This window comes from Amblyraja radiata, chromosome 31, assembly GCF_010909765.2.
Source record: "Amblyraja radiata isolate CabotCenter1 chromosome 31, sAmbRad1.1.pri, whole genome shotgun sequence".
NCBI classification, from domain to species: domain Eukaryota; kingdom Metazoa; phylum Chordata; class Chondrichthyes; order Rajiformes; family Rajidae; genus Amblyraja; species Amblyraja radiata.
This window is the reverse complement of record NC_045986.1, coordinates 29,330,919-29,350,505: the sequence shown is the minus strand read 5'-3', so window position 1 is coordinate 29,350,505 and position 19,587 is coordinate 29,330,919. Positions and strand designations below refer to the sequence as shown.

General features: G+C 42.0%; 2 protein-coding genes across 3 annotated transcripts in view; one reads left to right on the top strand and one right to left on the bottom strand.

The window, feature by feature from the left end:
• Window positions 1-803: 803 nt before the first annotated feature.
• Window positions 804-19,275, top strand: sdhb (succinate dehydrogenase complex iron sulfur subunit B). Of its 2 annotated transcripts, XM_033048394.1 has the most exons (9): window positions 804-1,026; window positions 5,335-5,474; window positions 6,621-6,706; window positions 8,543-8,679; window positions 9,726-9,842; window positions 11,740-11,841; window positions 12,491-12,613; window positions 13,692-13,774; window positions 19,173-19,275. In XM_033048394.1, the coding sequence occupies exons 1-8, from the start codon at window positions 958-960 to the stop codon at window positions 13,767-13,769; spliced, it is 852 nt and encodes a 283-aa protein (XP_032904285.1). In that variant the 5' UTR covers window positions 804-957; the 3' UTR covers window positions 13,770-13,774; window positions 19,173-19,275. The 2 variants fall into 2 exon arrangements, with proteins under 2 accessions (XP_032904285.1, XP_032904283.1); XM_033048392.1 differs by lacking the exon at window positions 19,173-19,275 and having other exon boundaries at window positions 13,692-14,792.
• The window catches only part of atp13a2 (ATPase cation transporting 13A2), a 54,709-nt gene continuing 50,365 nt past the window's right edge, over window positions 15,244-19,587 (bottom strand). Inside the window, exons 27-29 of the mRNA XM_033048389.1 lie at window positions 18,408-18,556; window positions 17,384-17,556; window positions 15,244-16,507 (exon numbers count right to left, since the gene is read on the bottom strand). Coding sequence (XP_032904280.1) covers window positions 16,337-16,507; window positions 17,384-17,556; window positions 18,408-18,556 — 493 coding nt within the window. The 3' untranslated portion in view covers window positions 15,244-16,336. The remainder of the gene's footprint in view (window positions 16,508-17,383; window positions 17,557-18,407; window positions 18,557-19,587) is intronic.

Genomic DNA, 19,587 nt, shown 5'->3' with positions numbered 1-19,587 from the left:
ATTCATGTGTGTATATACCTATATAATGGTATATGGACACACGGATCTGTTCTGTAGTCAATGCCTACTATGTTCTTTTGTGCTGAAGCAAAGCAAGAATGGACTCATGACAATAAACTCTCTTGAATCACTGTTGAAAAATCAGGTCACATTTCTGTCAAAGTCATTCACTATATCAGTGGCCTCTCAGTCCATTAGTGGCGCTAGAACCGATGTATTTGTGAGTCGTGGAACTTTTTCTCCCCATTGGGACAAACTGTTGGCATGCAGCCAGATAATAAGAAATGGGTTGTGCACGGACAGACAGAAGCCAGGACCTATCTTTGATCTTGCTCCTCCTCTTGTATCTTTGCCTTGGACTGCCCCGCCGGGTGCTGACGGATACCTGGGGCTTGGGTTTGGGCCGGAGCTGTTCCACACACACACGGTTCCCGGCCGGCTGCCGACTAACTGAGGCCGGAGCTTCTCCTCACACATCAACATCCCCGCCGGCTGTTGACTAACTGAGGCCGGGGCTTCTCCTCATACATCCCGCCGGCTGCTAACTAACTGAGGCCGGGGCTTCTCCTCATACATCCCGCCGGCTGCTGACTAACTTGAGGCGGGAGCTTCTCCTCATACATCAACATCCCCGCCGGCTGCTGACTAACTGAGGCCGCGGCTTTACCTCATACATTCCCGGCCGGTTGCTGACTAACTGAGGCCGGGGCTGCTGACTAACTTGAGGCCGGGGCTTCTCCTCATACATCGCCGCCGACTGCTGACTAACTGAGGCGGGAGCTTCTCCTCATACATCAACATAGCCGCCGGCTGCTGACTAACTGAGGCCGGGGCTTCTCCTCATACATCGCCGCCGACTGCTGACTAACTGAGGCGGGAGCTGACTGACGGACGGACTCGACTGACTGACGCTCGAGACGCTTCTAGACGTTTCCAGCGGCAGTCCTGCTGCTCAAGATGGCGGCGGCGAGCCTGAGGAGAAGCGGCGTCTTGCTGTTGCTGCCCTGGCGGGCGGCCTGCCTACAGGTGAGAGGCCCCGGCTCTTAACAATGATAATTTGTTCTCCTTCCAGACGATATTTCGTGAGGAGGAGGCGGCTGTTTTTTTAGGGATATTTTTTGCGCGAACGGCGGCCGCTGCCTCGGCCCAAGGGCAGCTCTCTGCCTTCCAACTAGCCTGCGTGAAGGTCATGAAGACATACACTAATTGCTGGGTAGAGAAAAGTGCTGGAGAAACTCAGCGATTGCAGCAGCATCTATGTGGAGCGAAGGAAATAGGCAACGTTTCGGGACGAAACCCAAAGGGTTTCGGCCCGAAACGTTACCTATTTCCTATAGTGGAGATTGTTTAACTCTTTGCATGGAGCGAAGGAAACGTTGCCTATTTCCTATAGTGGAGATTGTTCAACTCTTTGCATGGAGCGAAGGAAACGTTGCCTATTTCCTATAGTGGAGATTGTTCAACTCTTTGCATGGAGCGAAGGAAATAGGCAACGTCCTATTTCCACCTTCGATTTTTCCAGCATCTGCAGTTCCTTCTTAAACACTGGAGTAACTCGGCGGGACAGGAGGCGGCATCTCTGGAGAGACGTTTCAGGTCCAGACCCTTTCTTCAGACTCTTGAAGTCGGGTTTGCCTATTTCCTTCGCTCCACAGATGCTGCTGCACCCGCTGAGTTTCTCCAGCTGTTTTGTGTACCTTCGATTTTCCAGCATCTGCAGTTCCTTCTTGAACAGTATTTTAATTCATCTACAACAACCAAAAATGGACGACACACTGATCTGTTCTGTAGTCATGCCTACTTATGTTCTGTTGTGCTGAAGCAAAGCAAGAATTTGAAACAAGTTTATTCATGGATAACCCCTTGAGATGGACAGTCATCTCGTTTTCAAGGGGGTCCAACATAGAACATACAGCACAAGACATAACGTACATAGAGGCTCTCATTGACCCACCTACCCACACACCAATCCCAAAACCCCTCCATCCCCACTTGTTATAGTTTATAACAATTGTTAATTGGCTTTACATATCCAATAATAATAATAGTTATGTGTTACAGCATAATGTTGATGCATAATACCATATACCACCTATCATACATCGTACGTTAATACATACTATCAACATTATTACATGATATTATTTCATGATATTGTGACATAATACAATATAAGACTTTGTTACACTATGCAATACAATAATACATAAGTGTAATGGCCATGCATATACAATAGTTATGCCAAATGATCACACACAGAGCAAGCTAGATAAAGGAGCTCGAAGACTCTAATACTAGAAACAGGTACATGATTTTATAAGGAAGGGTAAAAGTGTATTTTTAAATAGACGAAATGAGCTAATAGTTCTTATGGTACTAGGCAGAGTGTTCCAGTCAGAAGGAGCTTTGAATTTAAATGCACGTCTCCCAATTTCTTTGTTCTTGGAATAAAAAAGAAGGGTTGCTGAATATGTCTTAGTGAATATGAGGGTGTGTATGGTAATAGGTCTTGTTTTAAATAAGAAGGGTAATTGAGATGGATGCATTTAAAGATGAACTGGAACCAGTGGTAGCATCTTCGAGCGTGGGGGGATAACCAGTTTAATAATAATAATAATGGATGGGATTTATATAGCGCCTTTCTAATACTCAAGGCGCTTTACATCGCATTATTCATTCACTCCTCAGTCACACTCGGTGGTGGTAAGCTACTTCTGTAGCCACAGCTGCCCTGGGGCAGACTGACGGAAGCGTGGCTGCCAATCTGCGCCTACGGCCCCTCCGACCACCACCAATCACTCACACACATTCACACACATTCACACACAGGCAAAGGTGGGTGAAGTGTCTTGCCCAAGGACACAACGACAGTATGCACTCCAAGCGGGATTCGAACCGGCTACCTTCCGGTTGCCAGCCGAACACTTAGCCCATTGTGCCATCTGTCGTTTAGAGTTTCGTACATAGAACAGTGGTGAGTTATATATGGACACCTTAAAATAAATCTGCAAAGACTATTATAAACTACATTGAGGGGTTGAAGATGTGTATCAAATGTATTCTGATAGACAATATCAGCATAATCCAGTGTTGGTAGTAGTAGTTGAGAGACAATTCTTTTTCTCATCTGAAAAGTGAAACAATTTATATGGCGGTAAAGAATAGCTAGATTACAGCTGAGTTTTTTAGTAATCGTCTCACTATGCTGCGTAAATGAAAGCGTTGGGTCGAGCCAAACACCAAGATATTTGAAGTTCAATACTTGTTCTAATGGTGATCCTTCATTAAATGATATAGTCAGATCTACAGAATTACCAAGGCCTTGTCTGGTACCAAATAACATACTGCATGATTTATTTTTATTTTAAATTAATTTGTTAAATAATAGCCATTTCTGAACAGAAGTAAGATCTGATTGAAGGGATCTTTCAATTTCAGACTTGTTAGTGCTAGATGTATATAGCACTGCATCATCGGCATATAGTTGTGTTTGACAGTCAGAACAGATATTAGGGAGGTCTCCAGCGGTTTTGTGTACCTTCGATTTTCCAGCATCTGCAGTTCCTTCTTGAACAGTATTTTAATTCATCTACAACAACCAAAAATGGACGACACACTGATCTGTTCTGTAGTCATGCCTACTTATGTTCTGTTGTGCTGAAGCAAAGCAAGAATTTCATTGTCCTATCAGGGACACATGACAATAAACTCTTGAATCTTGAAAAACGCCTTCCTTTGGACGAGTTATGATTCAGCTTGGCTTCTCCTGCCCGAAACGTACCACCATTCTTTTCCCTCCATAGACGAGGTTCGACCCACTAAGTTCTTTGTTCCTGATTACAGCAGCCTCTGTTCTCCATTAATGTCACTCTTGGTCAAATGTCGCATTGATGTTAAGGGTGTGATGAGATCTGAAGGCAGTGAGTGGTCCCAACAAAACCTCTCTCTCCATGTTCCCGATGTTGGGGAAGTCCAGGACAAGGGGTCACAGCTTAAGGATAGAGGGGAAATCCTTTAGGACCGAGATGAGAAAAACATTTTTCACGCAGAGAGTGGTGAATCTCTGGAACTCTCTGCCACAGAAGGTAGTTGAGGCCACAGTTCATTGGCTATATTTAAGAGGGAGTTAGATGTGGCCCTTGTGGCTAAAGGGATCAGGGGGTATGGAGAGAAGGCAGGTACAGGATACTGAGTTGGATGATCAGCCATGATCATATTGAATGACGGTGCAGGCTCGAAGAGCCGAATGGCCTACTCCTGGACATGTTTTCTATGTTTCTATCCCTCCCCCACCTTAGTCGTCCTAATAGTTTCACTGTCATCCTGTTAAGTTTCACCGCCTGTATAACTTGTTATCACCTACCCCACAGCCAGCAATGGACCATTGTGGGCTCCATCTTTCCTTGATCATCATTGCTTTTTGCATATCTTTCATTCATTTGCTCTATGTACCTTCTGTATCTCTCGTTTCCCTTTCCCTTGACTCAGTCTGAAGAAGGATCTTGACAAGAAATGGCACCTTGTCTCCAGAGATTCCTTTTCTCCACAGATGCTGCCTGACCTGCTGAGCCACTCCAGCTTTTTGTATCTATCTTTAGTTTAAACCAGCATTTGGAGTTTGTTCTTTAAAGTTGTTAAGTAGGTTACTGGAGATTCAGTGCTGCCTCTTAACACTTGCCATCGCTTTCTGAAGGAGGGACCCGACCCGGAAATGTTGCCTGTCCATTCCCTCCACTTGTGTTGTCTCAATATTCCAGCATCTGCAGTTCTTTGTATCTTTGGAGAGAAGTAATGGGTGGCGTTTCAGGTCGGTTCTTCAATCTGAAGAAGGGTCTAGACCCGAAACGTCACCCATTCCTTCTTTTCCAGCATTTTGTGTCTATCTTTGATTTAAGCCAGCATCTGCAGTTCTCTCTTGCACGTTCTTTATATCTTCCTTTGCTATCAATTTGATGAGTAAGAATGGACTTGGGGTGAACATAGAACATTTCAGCACAGTGACAGACCCTTCGGCCCACAATGTCCATGCTGAACATGATGCCAAGTTAAAGTAATGTCCTGTGCCTGCATGTGATCCATTCCCTGCATAACTATGTGTTAATCCAGAAGTCTCTGAAATGCCAACGCATGTAGGGGAGAAATAGGTGCGAGTCTAGGCGGGGCACAGGAGGTGGGAGCGGGGAGGTTGTTAGGTTACCCAAAATTGTCGTTGATTTACTCCAGCGTATTTGTCTTATCTAACAGACCAGCATCTGCAGTTCCTTGTTTCGAGACTTAAATGGCTTTGATACAGGTTGGTTTGTGAATTAACCGGTGCTTTACGTTGCATTGCAGGCGACACGCAGCGCCCAGACCGCAGCAGCGGCTGCACCTGAAGCAACGTCTCTCATGAAGAAATTTGCAATTTACAGATGGAATCCGGATAAACCCGGAGACAAGCCCCGCATGCAAACCTATGAGCTTGACCTCAATTCGTAAGTCATAAAGTTAATTAACACAAGATTCGTATCTGAATGTATTTAAATTTTAGTTGTAGGTCGACACAATGCTGGAGTAACTCAGCGGGTCAGGCAGTATCTCTGGAGAGAAGGAATGTGTGATGTTTCGGGTCGAGACCCTTCTTCAGACTCAACTTTAATTGTGCTCTCTCCCTCTGATATGTTCTGAACATACTGGCTTTACCTTGCACTAAGCATTATTGCCTTATTATGTATCTATACACTGTAAATGGCTCTATTGTAATCGTGTATTGTCTTTCTGTTGACTGGATAGCACGCAACAAAAGCTTTTCACTGTACCTCGATACACGTGACAATAAACTAAACTAAACCGAGATGCTACTTGACTCACTGAGTTACTCCAGCTTTTTGTGTCTATCTTTGGGGCATTGAATCTCATTGAAATATTTTAATTTTACTTACCTTGCCTCTTCAACAAAAAGAAACCAGTTTGATCCAAAGCATTTTTGTTAATCTGGAAGAGATCATATTTGTGATCTGTTGAGACCAGGATGCATTTATTAAAGCAATATGTGGTGCCTTTCTTCAACTGTAAAATAAAGATTTACAATGATATCCAAGAGATGTGGAAGAGAAAGGTAAACCAGGTCATCTACCCTGCAAGGTCTTTTCCATAAATGAAAAATCTTACCTGTTTGTCCAATCTTAAGGATGAAAATGAACAGCAAATCTGTAGAGGAGAAAAAACACTGGCTTTCCCTATTAACTTCACTCTGATTTACAAAAATAAATTGTAGTGCGCATTCAACATACAATTGTTTACGTACCACTACTAAAGCAACTTCCTTCCACTGATCCAGAAGGAAGTCACTATCTGTGTCTTCCTTGTCCCAGTTTCCCGCATTTATTTTCATTAAACAAAATGTTATTGGGTCAATAAGAACAACGTTTTCTGAAGATAGACACAAAATGCTGGGGTGACTCGGCGGGTCAGGCAGCATCTCTGGAGAAAAAGGAATCTTTGATGTTTCGGGTGAGAACCCCTTCTTCAGACTGAATCTCTCCCGCTGTGCTATCCTGCTGTCTGGAGAAATGAAGGCAAATACAGTGTACAAGTGCATGTGGTTACACTTGACAGTTTTAACTGTTGTAACCCTACAGATGTGGTCCAATGGTACTAGATGCTCTTATCAAGGTCAAGAATGAGATGGACTCAACGCTAACGTTCCGCAGATCTTGCAGGGAGGGTGAGTATGTGGTGTACATTGGAGAGGGATGTGAGATGAAAGTGTTGTATCTAAATCGTTTTGTATAGTATCATCATTATTTCATGAATTGGGAACTGTGGTCGAAAAATAGAAGGCATGTGTTGGTCATTAACAACCCTAATGCAGAAGCTATTTTTCTAAAACCTCCAACCTTCGCCTAAGTATACCTGTTGAGTGAACAATTTTATTTCCACGCAGGGAGTATCTCTTGACTGCCAATGATTTGGAAACACAGGCTTTATCTCTGAACGATTCAACAATTACTTCTAAAAATAAAGTCATCCCTGTAGTTTCTTCATTATTAAACTGGGGTGTGGGGGGGGGGGGAAGAGAAATATGATAAACAGAATGTTGCTTGGGGAGAAAGACAAGGAAAAAGTGCCCCGGGGAAAGGCAGATCACTGAAAGTTAGGGTGGGGTTACTGTCTGGGGAGGGACACCACAGCCTGATGCCAGGGTGGTGAATCTGGAATTCATTGTCATAGCTCCATGGCGGTGGAGGCCAAGTCAATGGATATTTTTAAGGCAGATAAGTTAGATTCTTGATTAGAATGGGAGTCAGGGGTTATGGGCAAAAGGCAGGAGAATCGTGTTGAGAGGGAGAGATAGATCAGCCATGATTGATTGAATGACGGAGTAGACTTGATGGGTTGAATGGCCTAATCCTGCTCCCGTCACTTATGACTTTTGGACCATGCAGATTTGACAGTTCCTGTCTCTCTCAAGTTGACAGCTGTCCCAAGCTGTGGAAAATTGGAGATATACGGAACTGCTCATGCTGGTTAACAAAACAAGACACAAAGTGCTGGAATAACTCAGCAGGTCAGGCAAGCATCTCTGCCGAACAAGGATAAATGACCTTCAGGTCAGGACCCTTCCTTAAATTGAAAAAGTATCTTGAGCCGAATTGTCGTCTATCCATGTTCTCCAGAGATGCTACCTGACTCGCTGAGTTACTCCAGAACCTTGTCTGATTTTTCTCGGGAATTGAAATTGAACTTAGAACAAGTCTGTGTTCAATGCAAACAACAGAGGACGTCTGGGGCATAGAACCTCATCGAAATATTTTAATTACTAACTTGTCTCTGGGAAAAAATAACTAGTTCAATCCCAAAGCATTTTGGTTAATCTGGAAGGTATATTTATAGTCAATTGAGACCAGGATGCCCTTTTTTTAAAGCAATTTATACCTGTCGTGGAGGAGAGCAACTAATATACGCCCACTCCCTGGTTCTTGTAATGAACCTATTCTAATGTTTCCAGTTTCTAATATGCTTATGGTGATCAAGTATGTTTGTTCAGCACTCATCTCCAAATGGCAAGCTCATCTACATTGCACAGTACAAGCTATAACGTACAAAGCAGACAGCCCTAAAATGTCAAAGGTTATGGGGCGAAGGCAGGAGAATGGGGTTGAGATGGAAAGATAACTCAACCACGATTGAATGGCGGAGTAAACTTGATGGGCCAAATGGCCTAATTCTGCTCCTAGAACTTATGAACATGGATGAAACCTGGTCTTGTGTTTGATTCATCAGCTTATTTGCATGGTCCTAACTGATGGTAGGCAGCTAAGTGTTATTTTGTTGTTTAAAGATCACGCAGTAATTTTTAATTATTTATAAAAAATTAAATTAAAAATCAGTGCTTGATCTTCAAATAACAAAGAGCCATTTCAGGGGCAGGTTAGGCTGACTGTTATATGTGGTAGCTTGCATGGAGCTGTGCAGTGCAGATATGTTGAGCTTGTCAATTGGAGCTTCGGTACAGTCGTTCAGCAGGCACGGTCAGTTCAGCAAACATTTCTGTTGTCAGGAATCTGTGGCTCCTGTGCCATGAACATCAATGGGGGAAACACGCTGGCGTGTATCTGCAAAATTGACACCAACCTCGACAAAGTCTCCAAGATCTACCCCCTGCCTCATATGTATGTGGTAAAGGATCTCGTTCCCGTGAGTCTTTTGTTCAGTCTCTACCAATTCCCTCTCCTTGGTTTCTTTCTGTGTTGCTCTCTATTGAAAATTGCCCATATGACATCCTTATTACTATGCCAGCTTAGTCAGTGGTACTGAACCACATGATCTTGAGGTGCACTGCTATAGATTACAGTTGGGCACCTTTCTCTTGTTCTCCCCTGAAGTGTTTTATTAAAACTAAAATTACTTAATGCTCTATGTTTTTGAAAATGAATGTCAGGGGTTATGGGAAGCAGGCAGGCGAATGGGGTTAGGAGGGAGAGATAGATCAGCCATGATTGAATGGTGGAGTAGACTTGATGGGCTGAATGGCCTAATTCTGCTCCTATCACTTAATTCATTGAGTTCCACTTTTCCTCTGGTTTGGTTTTGCTATCTTGAAGCATTCCCCATGATGACCTGTTTAAGAAGGAACTGCAGATTCTGGAAAATCGAAGGTAGACAAAAATGCTGGAGAAACTCGGCGGGTGACGCAGCATCTATGGAGCAAAGGAAAAAGGCGACTTTTCGGGTCGAGACCCTAAGGGTCCTCCCATGATGACCTGGTTACAGGCTCATTCTCGTGAAATATGGTGTCATATTTTAATGCTCATTCAGTTTAATTTAGAGATGCAGCACAGATACAGGCCCTTCGGCCCACCAAATCTGTGCCGACCAGCGATCCCCGCACATTAACACAATCCTCCACACATTGGAGACAATTTGCAATTTTACTGAAGCCAATTAACCTACAAACCTGTACGTCTTTGGAGTGTGGGAGGAAACCAGAGCTCCCATAGAGAACCCATGCGATCATGGGGAGAACGTGCAAACTCCGTACAGACAGCACCTGTAGTCAGGATCAAACCCTGTAAGACAGCAGCTCTACCTCTGTGCACCGTGCCGCATTGTGTTGCACAGCTTGCTCCAATGCTTTCTCCACTTCTGTGGAACAATGCTCCTAGATCTATTTATTTTTTGCTGTCTACATAATACTTTGCTGCTGTATTCAGATTGACTTTGTTCTTCCTCTTTACCTCCAGGACCTCAGCAACTTCTATGCTCAGTACAAGTCAATAAAACCCTACCTGCAGAAGAAGGACGAATCTCAAGCAGGCAAGGACCAGTATCTGCAGTCAATTGAGGACAGACAGAAACTGGTAAGGCAACAAGAGCATGCATGTAAGCAGCCTACATTCTTTCAGTGGTCAGAATTGGCATATTTATTTCTTCCTCCAGATTGAAGCTTTTATTTTAGTAAACATTCATAAGTTTTCGGAGCAGAATGCGTCTTTGTGCCATATATAAAGAAAGATGTTCCTGGAGTGAAGTTGAGACATGGTCCCACAAGGACTATGTGCAGATCTTCTAACAGTGGAGCAGTGGTAGAGTTGCTGCCTTGCAGCGCCGGTGACCCGGATTTGATCCTGACTAGGGATGCTGTCTGTACGGAGCTTGTACCTTCTCCCCGTGACCTATGCGGGTTTTCTCCGGGTGCTCTGATCTCCTCCCACACCCCAAAGACATACAGCTTTGTAGGTTAATTGGCTTCCATAAAATTGTAAATTGTCCCCCGTTTGTGTAGGATCGTATTTGTGTGCGGGGATTGTTGGTCGGCACAGACTCGGTGGGCCTGTTTCCGCGCTGTATCTGTAAACTAATCTAAACCAGCAGCAATTTAGCTACTGAGGATGATAAAAAATAATCTGATCAAATGGGCTTTGCATTCCACCTGCCACAGGTCCCATCTGCCAGTGTGATACAGTGCAGAAACAGGCCCTTTGGCCCAACATGTCCCATCTACACTAGTCCCACCTGCCCACGTTTGTGTCCAAGATGGCTGTCGGAAGGGAGAGTGTACGCTGGCGCGGTTTAGCTGCCACTGCTCTCTCTTCACATTGTGTTTTTGATTTTTTTTTTGTCTTTGGATCGAATTCTGTCTTTAATTTGTGTATTGGTGGTGTCTTTATTATTTATTTTACTCCGATTATATGTTTTTTACTCTTGTTAAATTCTGTAAGGTGTCCTTGAGACTTTTGAAAGGCGCCCACAAATAAAATTCATTATTATTATTATTATCCATGTACCTGTATAACTGTTTCTTAAACATTGGGATAGTCTCTGCCTCAACTACCTCCTCTGGCAGCTCGTTCCATACATCCACCACCCTTTGTGTGAAATGTCCTTTGCTACTCCACCAGTGGCAGCGTTACTCCAAGGTATATCTGCACCCTTGTCTTTCTCACTTCTATCAGATAGTATTCAGCATGAACTTGTGGAACAAGGCTCCTATCGCGATGGTGCCGAGGTGTTTAGGTGACAGTGACCGTGCCAGTCTTTTATGTGGATCCAATTTTAGTGAGTGGGACCTTGCCGTGTTGGCTGGGGTATCATTGATATTCATCAGGAGGACAGTGATTAGATAGATATTGGTTGGTCAGTTTTTGTTTTATTGCTTTTATTATGATAATGATACAACTAAAGAGCTTCCAAGTTCAGTTCAGAGACAGTTTGATGTGTACAGAGTTGAAAACTTAATGATATAAACTATTCATTAATTTAAAAGCAATAGTGTGGATTTTAAAAAATTGTGTATAATCACCATGCTGGTCACACACAAACGTCAACAACATTCTTCATGATACAATATTCTGAAATGCTGGCATTAAAAGATAGATATTTTTATATAAGCATTTGGTAGGTTTGCTTATTGATGTGCAAATTTAACAAATGATCATTCCTACTGTTTCAGATTATTTAACTGGACACTCCATACTTGTATGAAGCCCGTGTTATACTAACTTCGCGTTAGTTTATTAACAGGGCAGTTTTCAATCTATAAATAAATTGCTGGTGTGGTGTAGTTTACTGCACTCCTAGCATATTGCCATAATATATACATTGCATCCTATTCTTTGAGCTGCACAAAAATCTACCTGCCTGCTTTTTTTTGCCTGTGGGAGCATCCTCAGCAAGTTGTGTTTCTTAGAGAATTTTATGTTAGTGAATAGTATTGTTTGTTGAAAATAAATTAAATCAGCTTGTTCTCTCTGCCAGGATGGTCTATATGAGTGCATCCTCTGTGCCTGCTGTAGTACCAGCTGCCCTAGTTACTGGTGGAATGGAGATAAATACTTGGGCCCTGCCGTGCTGATGCAGGTAAATCTGCTTACTGCATTGATTGATTGATTGTAAATTACCTCATGGAAACAGGCTCTTTAAGTCCAACAACCATTCATCACCTGTTCACGCTTGTTCCATGTTATCCCACTTTTGATCCACTCCCTACACATGAGGGACAATTTATAGAGGCCAATTAACCTAAAAACCCAGAGGAAATTCAAACAGTAACAGGTAGAATCTCCCCACAAACAGCATTCCTGATCAGGTTTGAACCTGGGTGTATATATCTACCTCAAGGCAGTGAATGCTCAAAGATTAAAAACCCACCAGGTGAACCAATTTCTCCCTAGCTGAAAGACTACCTCTTCTGCCCCCCCCCCCCCCCCTCACCTGCCCAGTTCTAGACCTCGTTCTCACTTTGATAACCTCACATTTCTAAACCTGTGAGCCAAAAAATCTCCTCAATGTAAGAAAAAACCTCAGTGAAATTATATTGTGCTGACACCCAAATATGCTCCTCTTAGGCTATAGTGAGCTCCAAATGAAGTTTCACAGCATTAGGAGTTTGCTGCTGATGCTGCCCATCTTTTATTGGGGATATATGGCATTTATCCAGTTTAATGTCCTTATCAGCATTTGACGCCGTTCTGTACTGTTAGACATTTAGTCCTTGTTTCCATTTCAGGCATACCGCTGGATGATCGACTCCAGGGATGATTTCACAGAGGAACGCCTGGCTCAGCTACAGGATCCCTTCTCTCTCTATCGCTGTCACACTATAATGAACTGCACACAGTCCTGCCCAAAGGTAGGTGGTTATGCAGCCACAAGCCTGGGTTTTTACCTACCCAGACATCACTGCAGACATTCAGAGTGTTATGGAAGGAAGTAGTTTTAACAGAAAGTCATTTCTTTAGTTTAAAAAAAAAAAGCCAAAAAGCTAACTACCCATTGCTGGGATGTTACTGAAGTGCAGGAACAAATTCATTGCGTTTTGTGGGAGACGGTCAGAGAGAGGTTAAGATCTAGGTAATGGTAGAGAAAAGAAAGTGGATGAGAAGTCTAGAATTCTCTAGCACTAAAGGATGTACATTTGGAGGCGAAAGACAATTAAAATGCAATTAAAATTAATTTCAGGCCTGGAATCAAATTGAGATCTTCAAGAACCAGGGTGATTGGAATGTTAGGTTTTAGGAAATATTTCCATTAACCATGAAATTAGTCAGCAATTTATTTTAAGTCAACTTAAAACCATAGGCGGGAGTCCCAGCAACAATGACTGGGCAATGTTGGAGATAAAGTCTATGTCATTTGCTGACAAGGAACACAACCCATACTGAGATAAAGTGAATATATTCCTGAAATAATGTGGACAAGCCTTAAGTCTGTATCCAGCTCCATTTCTGTCCCTGTGAAAGAGCAGTTAGAACACACCTGAAAGAAAACTACAGATTCCATCAAACTGAGATGTATTCAGCAGCTCATGCAGCCTCTATGAATAAAAGCAGTTAATGTTTCAGATTCTTGGCCTTGCAGCATGACTAGGCAAGGTTAGAAAACAAACATTTTAATTTGTAGGTAGACAAAAAATGCTGAAGAAACTCAACTCGGATTTCTCGACCTGAAACATCACCAATTCCTTCTCTCCATAGATACTGCCTCACCCACTGAGTTTCTCCAGCATTTTTCGTCTCATGGAGGTATAAAGGGACATGAGAACAAAGGGGGAAACAGTACTATAAATTAGATGCACTGAACATGCCCAGTATTTCCAAGTTTTGACATTAAGATTAACATAAGCTTGTATATGCCCTCTTTATGTAACTTCATCCTTATGAAGTGAGTATTTTTTTTAAATTTAATAACTTTCTTTCCATTTTCTCCAGGGTTTGAATCCAGGTTTAGCAATTGCTGAGATTAAGAAGATGATGGCATCATATAAAGCCAAAGCTTCGGCGGCATAGTAAAAGTATGTGTCTGGATTTGTCTATATGGTGTAATTATTGTAAATCTAGAGTGTCCAATAAAGCATTGGAGTTAAAGCATTGGTTACTGGGGGGGGGGGGGGGAGGTTGATGATTTTGAGTAGAGTGTAGAAAGATTTTCCTCACATCTGCATTAGATTTAATGAAAACTAGAAGAGTTGAAAGTTTCATGTCTTGAGTTTAACTGCCAATGATTGAAAGTGAAATCCAGAAAGAGTGAAGGGCCTGTCCCACTTAAGTGATTTCTTTCGGTGACCTGTCGGCACCCGTCATAGTCGCAGCAGGTCGCTGAAAAATGTCAATATGTTGAAAATCCAGCGGCGACCAGAAAAAGGTACGACTCTGGCCGACTACTCACCGCCAAACAGGCGTCACGAGGTGCAACTAGGACGGGTGCTGGCAAGTTGTGTGAGTGGGACAGGCCCTTGAGAGTGTACAGATTTACATGTTAGAGTAAAGGGCCTGTCCCACTGTATGAGGTAATTCAAGAGTTCTCCCGATTCAAGCTCATGTAATGTACGTAGCGGGTACGTAGGAGCTCGTGGATGTCCGGTACTCGGGAAATCCGGTAAACTCGTGACGTTTTTTTCAACTCTGAAAAATGTCCACGAGTAAAAAAATACTCGTGATGAAAAAAAATGGTTACTTTTTACTCGCTACGTACATTACACGAGCTCGAATCAGGGGAGAACTCGGGAGAACTCTTGAATTACCTCGTACAGTGGGACAGGCCCTTAAGTTGTTCAATGGTAGGGAGGTGAAGGGAGCCAGCAACATTTAGGAGAGATCTTTGTCATTTGTTTTCAGACTTCTCCAATTACAGGTGGAAGGTGCAAGAGTGTGATTGTGAATGAAATAGCTGAAGCACAGAAATAAAGTCTTTATATACTGTACAGTCAAACATCTCGTGACATTGCTTTGTAAAAGTAGCACAGTAAAATGTAACAGCACTTGTCCTGAAAACTGTACATAATGTCCATTATAAAAATCAATTACAAAGTCTGTTTGTACACTTTAAAAATACTCTACATGCTTAGATTGGTTGAAATGGATGGAGTAGAACGACTGTTCTAAAAAATAAAAATAAAATGCTTGGACATCTGACACTTCCAGTCACTGACTTGCCCTGGCTGAGGTGTGTTGCTCAAGAACTAATTAACACCCGTGAATCCAGGTTTGGAATTATGGATGATTCAATGTTTTAGTTAATGGTCTCTCAAACTGACGATTGTACAAACAACTCCAGCTAATGTAAATGATCAATTATCTGGCATAAATACACTAGTTGTAAGGAAAGAAAGAAACTCAAGTTGCTAACTTAAATCTACTTTAAGGAACTGCAATTCTCCACAAACATGATCAGTTTTATGGAAAGGAATCATCTTAAGTCACGAGAAATTTTAAATCAAAATTAAATTAATTATTGCATTTGTTCAACTTTTGATAAATTAAGTAAAATAATATTTCTGCTTTATTTGGACCAGATACAGCAATCGTAAGCACAGCTCAAGGCCATATTCACCACTACCCCTTTTAGAAAAAATGCATGCTGCATTTTGCAAAAATACATAATTCACCTTAATAGACAAAGAACCAAATGCATAAATAAGGGCTAGGTTCAAGCTAAGACATGGTGCTGGATATAATTGGTTTGAACAGACTGGAACAGGAGGGAAAATGTTAAGCATTGTTCCAACTCAATGAAAAGTGCACAAGTAAAGACTTGGGTGAAAACAAATTCAGGTTAGATTGAACGAACCTGCTTCCTTCCATATAATGTAACAAACATAACCATACATAGATGGTACAAGTGCAGCACGAGGGCTCCCAGCACCCATGGAACAGAAAGTGCCAACACAGATCGGCATGTAAGACAAGGAAAAGGAAATAAAGAAAATATCTTTCAAAACCTTTTTAAAACCTTACGACAAATTGATGAAACATTAAACCTAAAAGTGGCACTTTAAAGTTCACCTAAATTTATATTTGTTCATTGATTGTAGCTTTCCACATCTTGCATGGGCGAGGGTGATAAAAGTGCCCATCTCTCCTTCCTGATCTCTCGCAAAGGCTACACGCACACACACGCACACACTTTGATCCCAATAACAGACTTCAATTCAAATTCTTTGGAGTATGTAGTGTAAAATAAATAACAATACAAATTACCAGAGGAAACATTGAACCCAGTTTCCCACAACCAAGAAAGGTTTTGTTCAAAAACAGGACAGTTGATTTCATTGACAGAAACCCTGCTGGTGAGTTAGCAGTGAGTGTCCTGTCACTTCTTACTCAAAAGGGGACAAGATAATGTTCAATGAACTAATTCTGCTCTGTTTATGACTTTCCAAACATTTGGCCTTGGTTTTGTTTGGTGGGGTAAGATTGGTAAAGATTTCCATCCAGGTCCATATTCTTCCTGCATTGTCTGATGCGTGTGTACTACGTCGTAAGTGCTTGGCATCCTGGTCAACCTCAGGTGGTATATTTTTGGTTTAAAAAAAAAAAACTGGCCTTTGTCCCCTCACCCCTTTCCAGGGAATGTGTCATTCCACAATGACGATATTCCTTGATTCGGCATATATAATTTCATTAAGAGGCGGCCACGCTAAATTGTAGCAAAGTTCTTTATCCAGTCTTTTATACAGCTTTTGGGACGATTTCCTCTTGCACAATGGCCTTTTGCAAATGTTTAGAAATCCATTATCTATAGCGATCTGAAAGAGAGGAACGGAGATACAAGTAAAGGCCACGATCCATAATTTGGATTCGTATTCATCTTTGCTTCTAAACTATATTTGATTATTAATTGGCTCCAAAATTATTGCAGAGTACAACAGTATGACTTGCAGTTATTAATGTTTCCTACCAGGCTTCCTAAAACTAACAAAAGGATTCAACATATTGCCTCAAACTCTTAACTCACAATTTCTTCCACAGTTGCCCTAAAAACTAATTACCTCCACTTGGTTTTAGTCAACAGAAAAAACGATGCACATCAAAAAAACATTTCCAGAGTATAGAAATTGGGAGGTCATGTTGCAGTCATAAGACGTTGGTGTGGCTGCATTTAGAGTTTTGTGTTCCGTTCTGGGCACCATGTTATAGGAAAGATGTTGTCAAGATGGAAAGAGTGCAGAGAAGAATTACATGAATGTTGCCAGGACTTGAGGGTCTGTTATAGGGAGAGGTTGAGCAGGTTAGGACTCTATTCCCTGGAGCGCAGGAGGATGAGGGGGTGATCTTATAGAGGTGTATAAACTGAGGAACAAATTGAGTAGATGCATGGAGTCTTGCCCAGAGTAGGGGAATCAAGAAGCAGGGGCATAGGCTTAAAGTGAAGGGAGAAAGATTTAATAGGAATCTCAGGGGTAATTTTTTCACACAAAGAGTGGTGGGTGTATGAAGTGAGCTGTCGGAGGAGGTAGTTGAGGCAGGGACTATCGCAACGTTTAAGAAGCAATTAGACAAGTACATGGTGAGGACAGATTTAGAGCGATATGAGTAATAAGGATTACTCATCCACTGTCTAGATTCATGAATTCAACAGATCAGATATTAAAATGTTACATGTTCTTGAGAGATTTTCTTACCTCAAATAGAAAGGAAACAAAGAATTGTAATGCTGCAAAGCCGAGCAACAACAATTTAAATTTCAAGTCACCGATGAACATCAGCTGCAGAATCTTTCGCATGAACTGAAGTGGGTAAAGTGTCAAAAATATCATCACGGCATAAAGCAGAACCAATGCGACCAGGAACAGCACTGAAAGAGAAATTCAGAACCCAGTCAAGCATTCCTTGCAAATTGTAACCCATAGTACTATCCATGGCAGGAGTACGTCCAAGAACTGCAGCAATTGGAATACAACATGCTTCAGTAGCAACAATCATAGCTGCTGTGTGTGAGGGACTGACCCGAATATTGCTCCCCTTTAGCTAAATATAAAGTTACCAAAAGAAACCTGGTAAAATTCTTAACCATCAAACTTGGTGCTCCTCAACCATTAAGTAAAAAAACTGAATTACACCCATACTTAATGAAGCACCCTCTAACGTGAGCAGAAACGTTTTTAAAAAAAAGAGTACAATACATCTATTTAAATCCTTTGCCCAGCCTCATTTCTAAGAGAGGTTGAGTATGGTCCCCTCGCCAACAGGATCCTCAATTCTAAATGGCTGGGGTTTACAGGCAGTAAGTGAATCAGAATTGTTGGGGGCTGCAGGGAGATATTTAAACGTTTGTAATCCATCACTACAGCAGATAACCAGCATTGCAAACAAGAATTAGATCTGGGAAGACACAGTTGTACAATGGAAGATCAGGTCCCTTTCGTATTACATTATTATGCAATGTTTCACGTTAGTTTATTGTCACGTGTACAAGCTACAGTGAAATGCATTAAAATGTAGCTCGGTATCAATGAGAGGTGGGAAACACCACCGTTTCATGCAGCTTCAACTCTCATGGCCGAAAAATTATCTATAAAGTTTACGAGCCGACCGCCTTGCATCTGAAAGATAACAGTATATGGAAAACGCTGAATCGCAAAATCTTTACAGACACAGGGACACTTAAATAATATCTCCATTAAATATAGAAAAAGAACGAGGTACCGTTAGAATACAGCGGCTTGCGGAAGGGTTGACCTTTGGAAAGTACTGTTGCCAGGATGAGGTATTGGAATCCAGATATACAGAACAAGGCAGTGTTTTCATAGTTTGGGAGTTTGTTGCCAGCGGAACTGACGGTGGCAGGAACAAACCTTCAAAAACAAAGGAACCTGAAGCTGTTTACAGCGACCAGCGAAAGGCAACCTGTAATATCCGAGATAGGCAAAAATGCTGGAGAAACTCAGCGGGTGGAGGCAACATCTATGGAACAAAGGAAAAAGGCATTTAACGACCCGAAACGTTGCCTTTTTCCTTCGCTCCATAGATGCCGCCTCACCCGCAGAGTTCCTCCAGCATTTTTGCCTGCCTTTGATTTTCCAGCATCTGCTGTTCCTTCTTAAACAGTAATATCCAAGATGTCTCTACACTAACAACAATCTACAAAGGGTGACATATGAATCAACCACTGGAGATAAAGACACGTTCACCCAGATTTTGTTTCTTCGAGCGATCATTCCTGGAACACAAAATTCAGGAAGGATGTGGGAACCAACGGCAAAACACAAATGGTAACAACCAAGTTCTGGTTTTGTGAACATAAAAACAAACTGCTGGAGGAACTGAGCAGGTCACGTAGCATTGGTGGAGGGAAATCGACAGATGATGTTTCGGGTCAGGCCATTTCCTTTGTACTCCAGAAGGAATGAATAATTAAAATCTTTTAACATCACAATTCTATTGATTATGCTGCATTATTTTTTTCTTTAGCACTTATGAGTGACCAACCTCCAAGACAGATGACAATGAACACTGTAAACGTCACACCATTATACGCCCGACCACAGATAGATAAACAGGTCTATTGAGAATTTGAGATTTTTTTTTTCAATTTTCTTTCTTCAAAATTGCAGGGCCTGCTGGCTTTCAATTTCAAAATTGGTTCTTTGTTACCACGACAAAATTACAATCCAAAATGTAAGAGTTAAGACAGTGAATGAAGGCAAACTATCAGCGTGGGAAAAGTTGCGGGAAAATGTGCTCCAAGTTTTACTCGTTCTAAACATCTCAAGCAGCTTTGTATAATAATCACTATTGAGGATGGCACAGCGGTAGAGCTGCTGCCTTACAGCGCCAGAGACCTGGGTTGGATCCTGACTACGGTGCTGTCTGTACGGATTTGCAA

Coding starts and splice junctions, on each gene's coding strand:
- sdhb (XM_033048394.1), top strand. CDS start 958: ATGGCGGCGGCGAGCCTGAGGAGAAGCGGCGTCTTGCTGTTGCTGCCC. Junction 1,027..5,334: donor GGCGGGCGGCCTGCCTACAG/GTGAGAGGCCCC, acceptor GTTGCATTGCAG/GCGACACGCAGCGCCCAGAC. Junction 9,843..11,739: donor TTGAGGACAGACAGAAACTG/GTAAGGCAACAA, acceptor TCTCTCTGCCAG/GATGGTCTATATGAGTGCAT.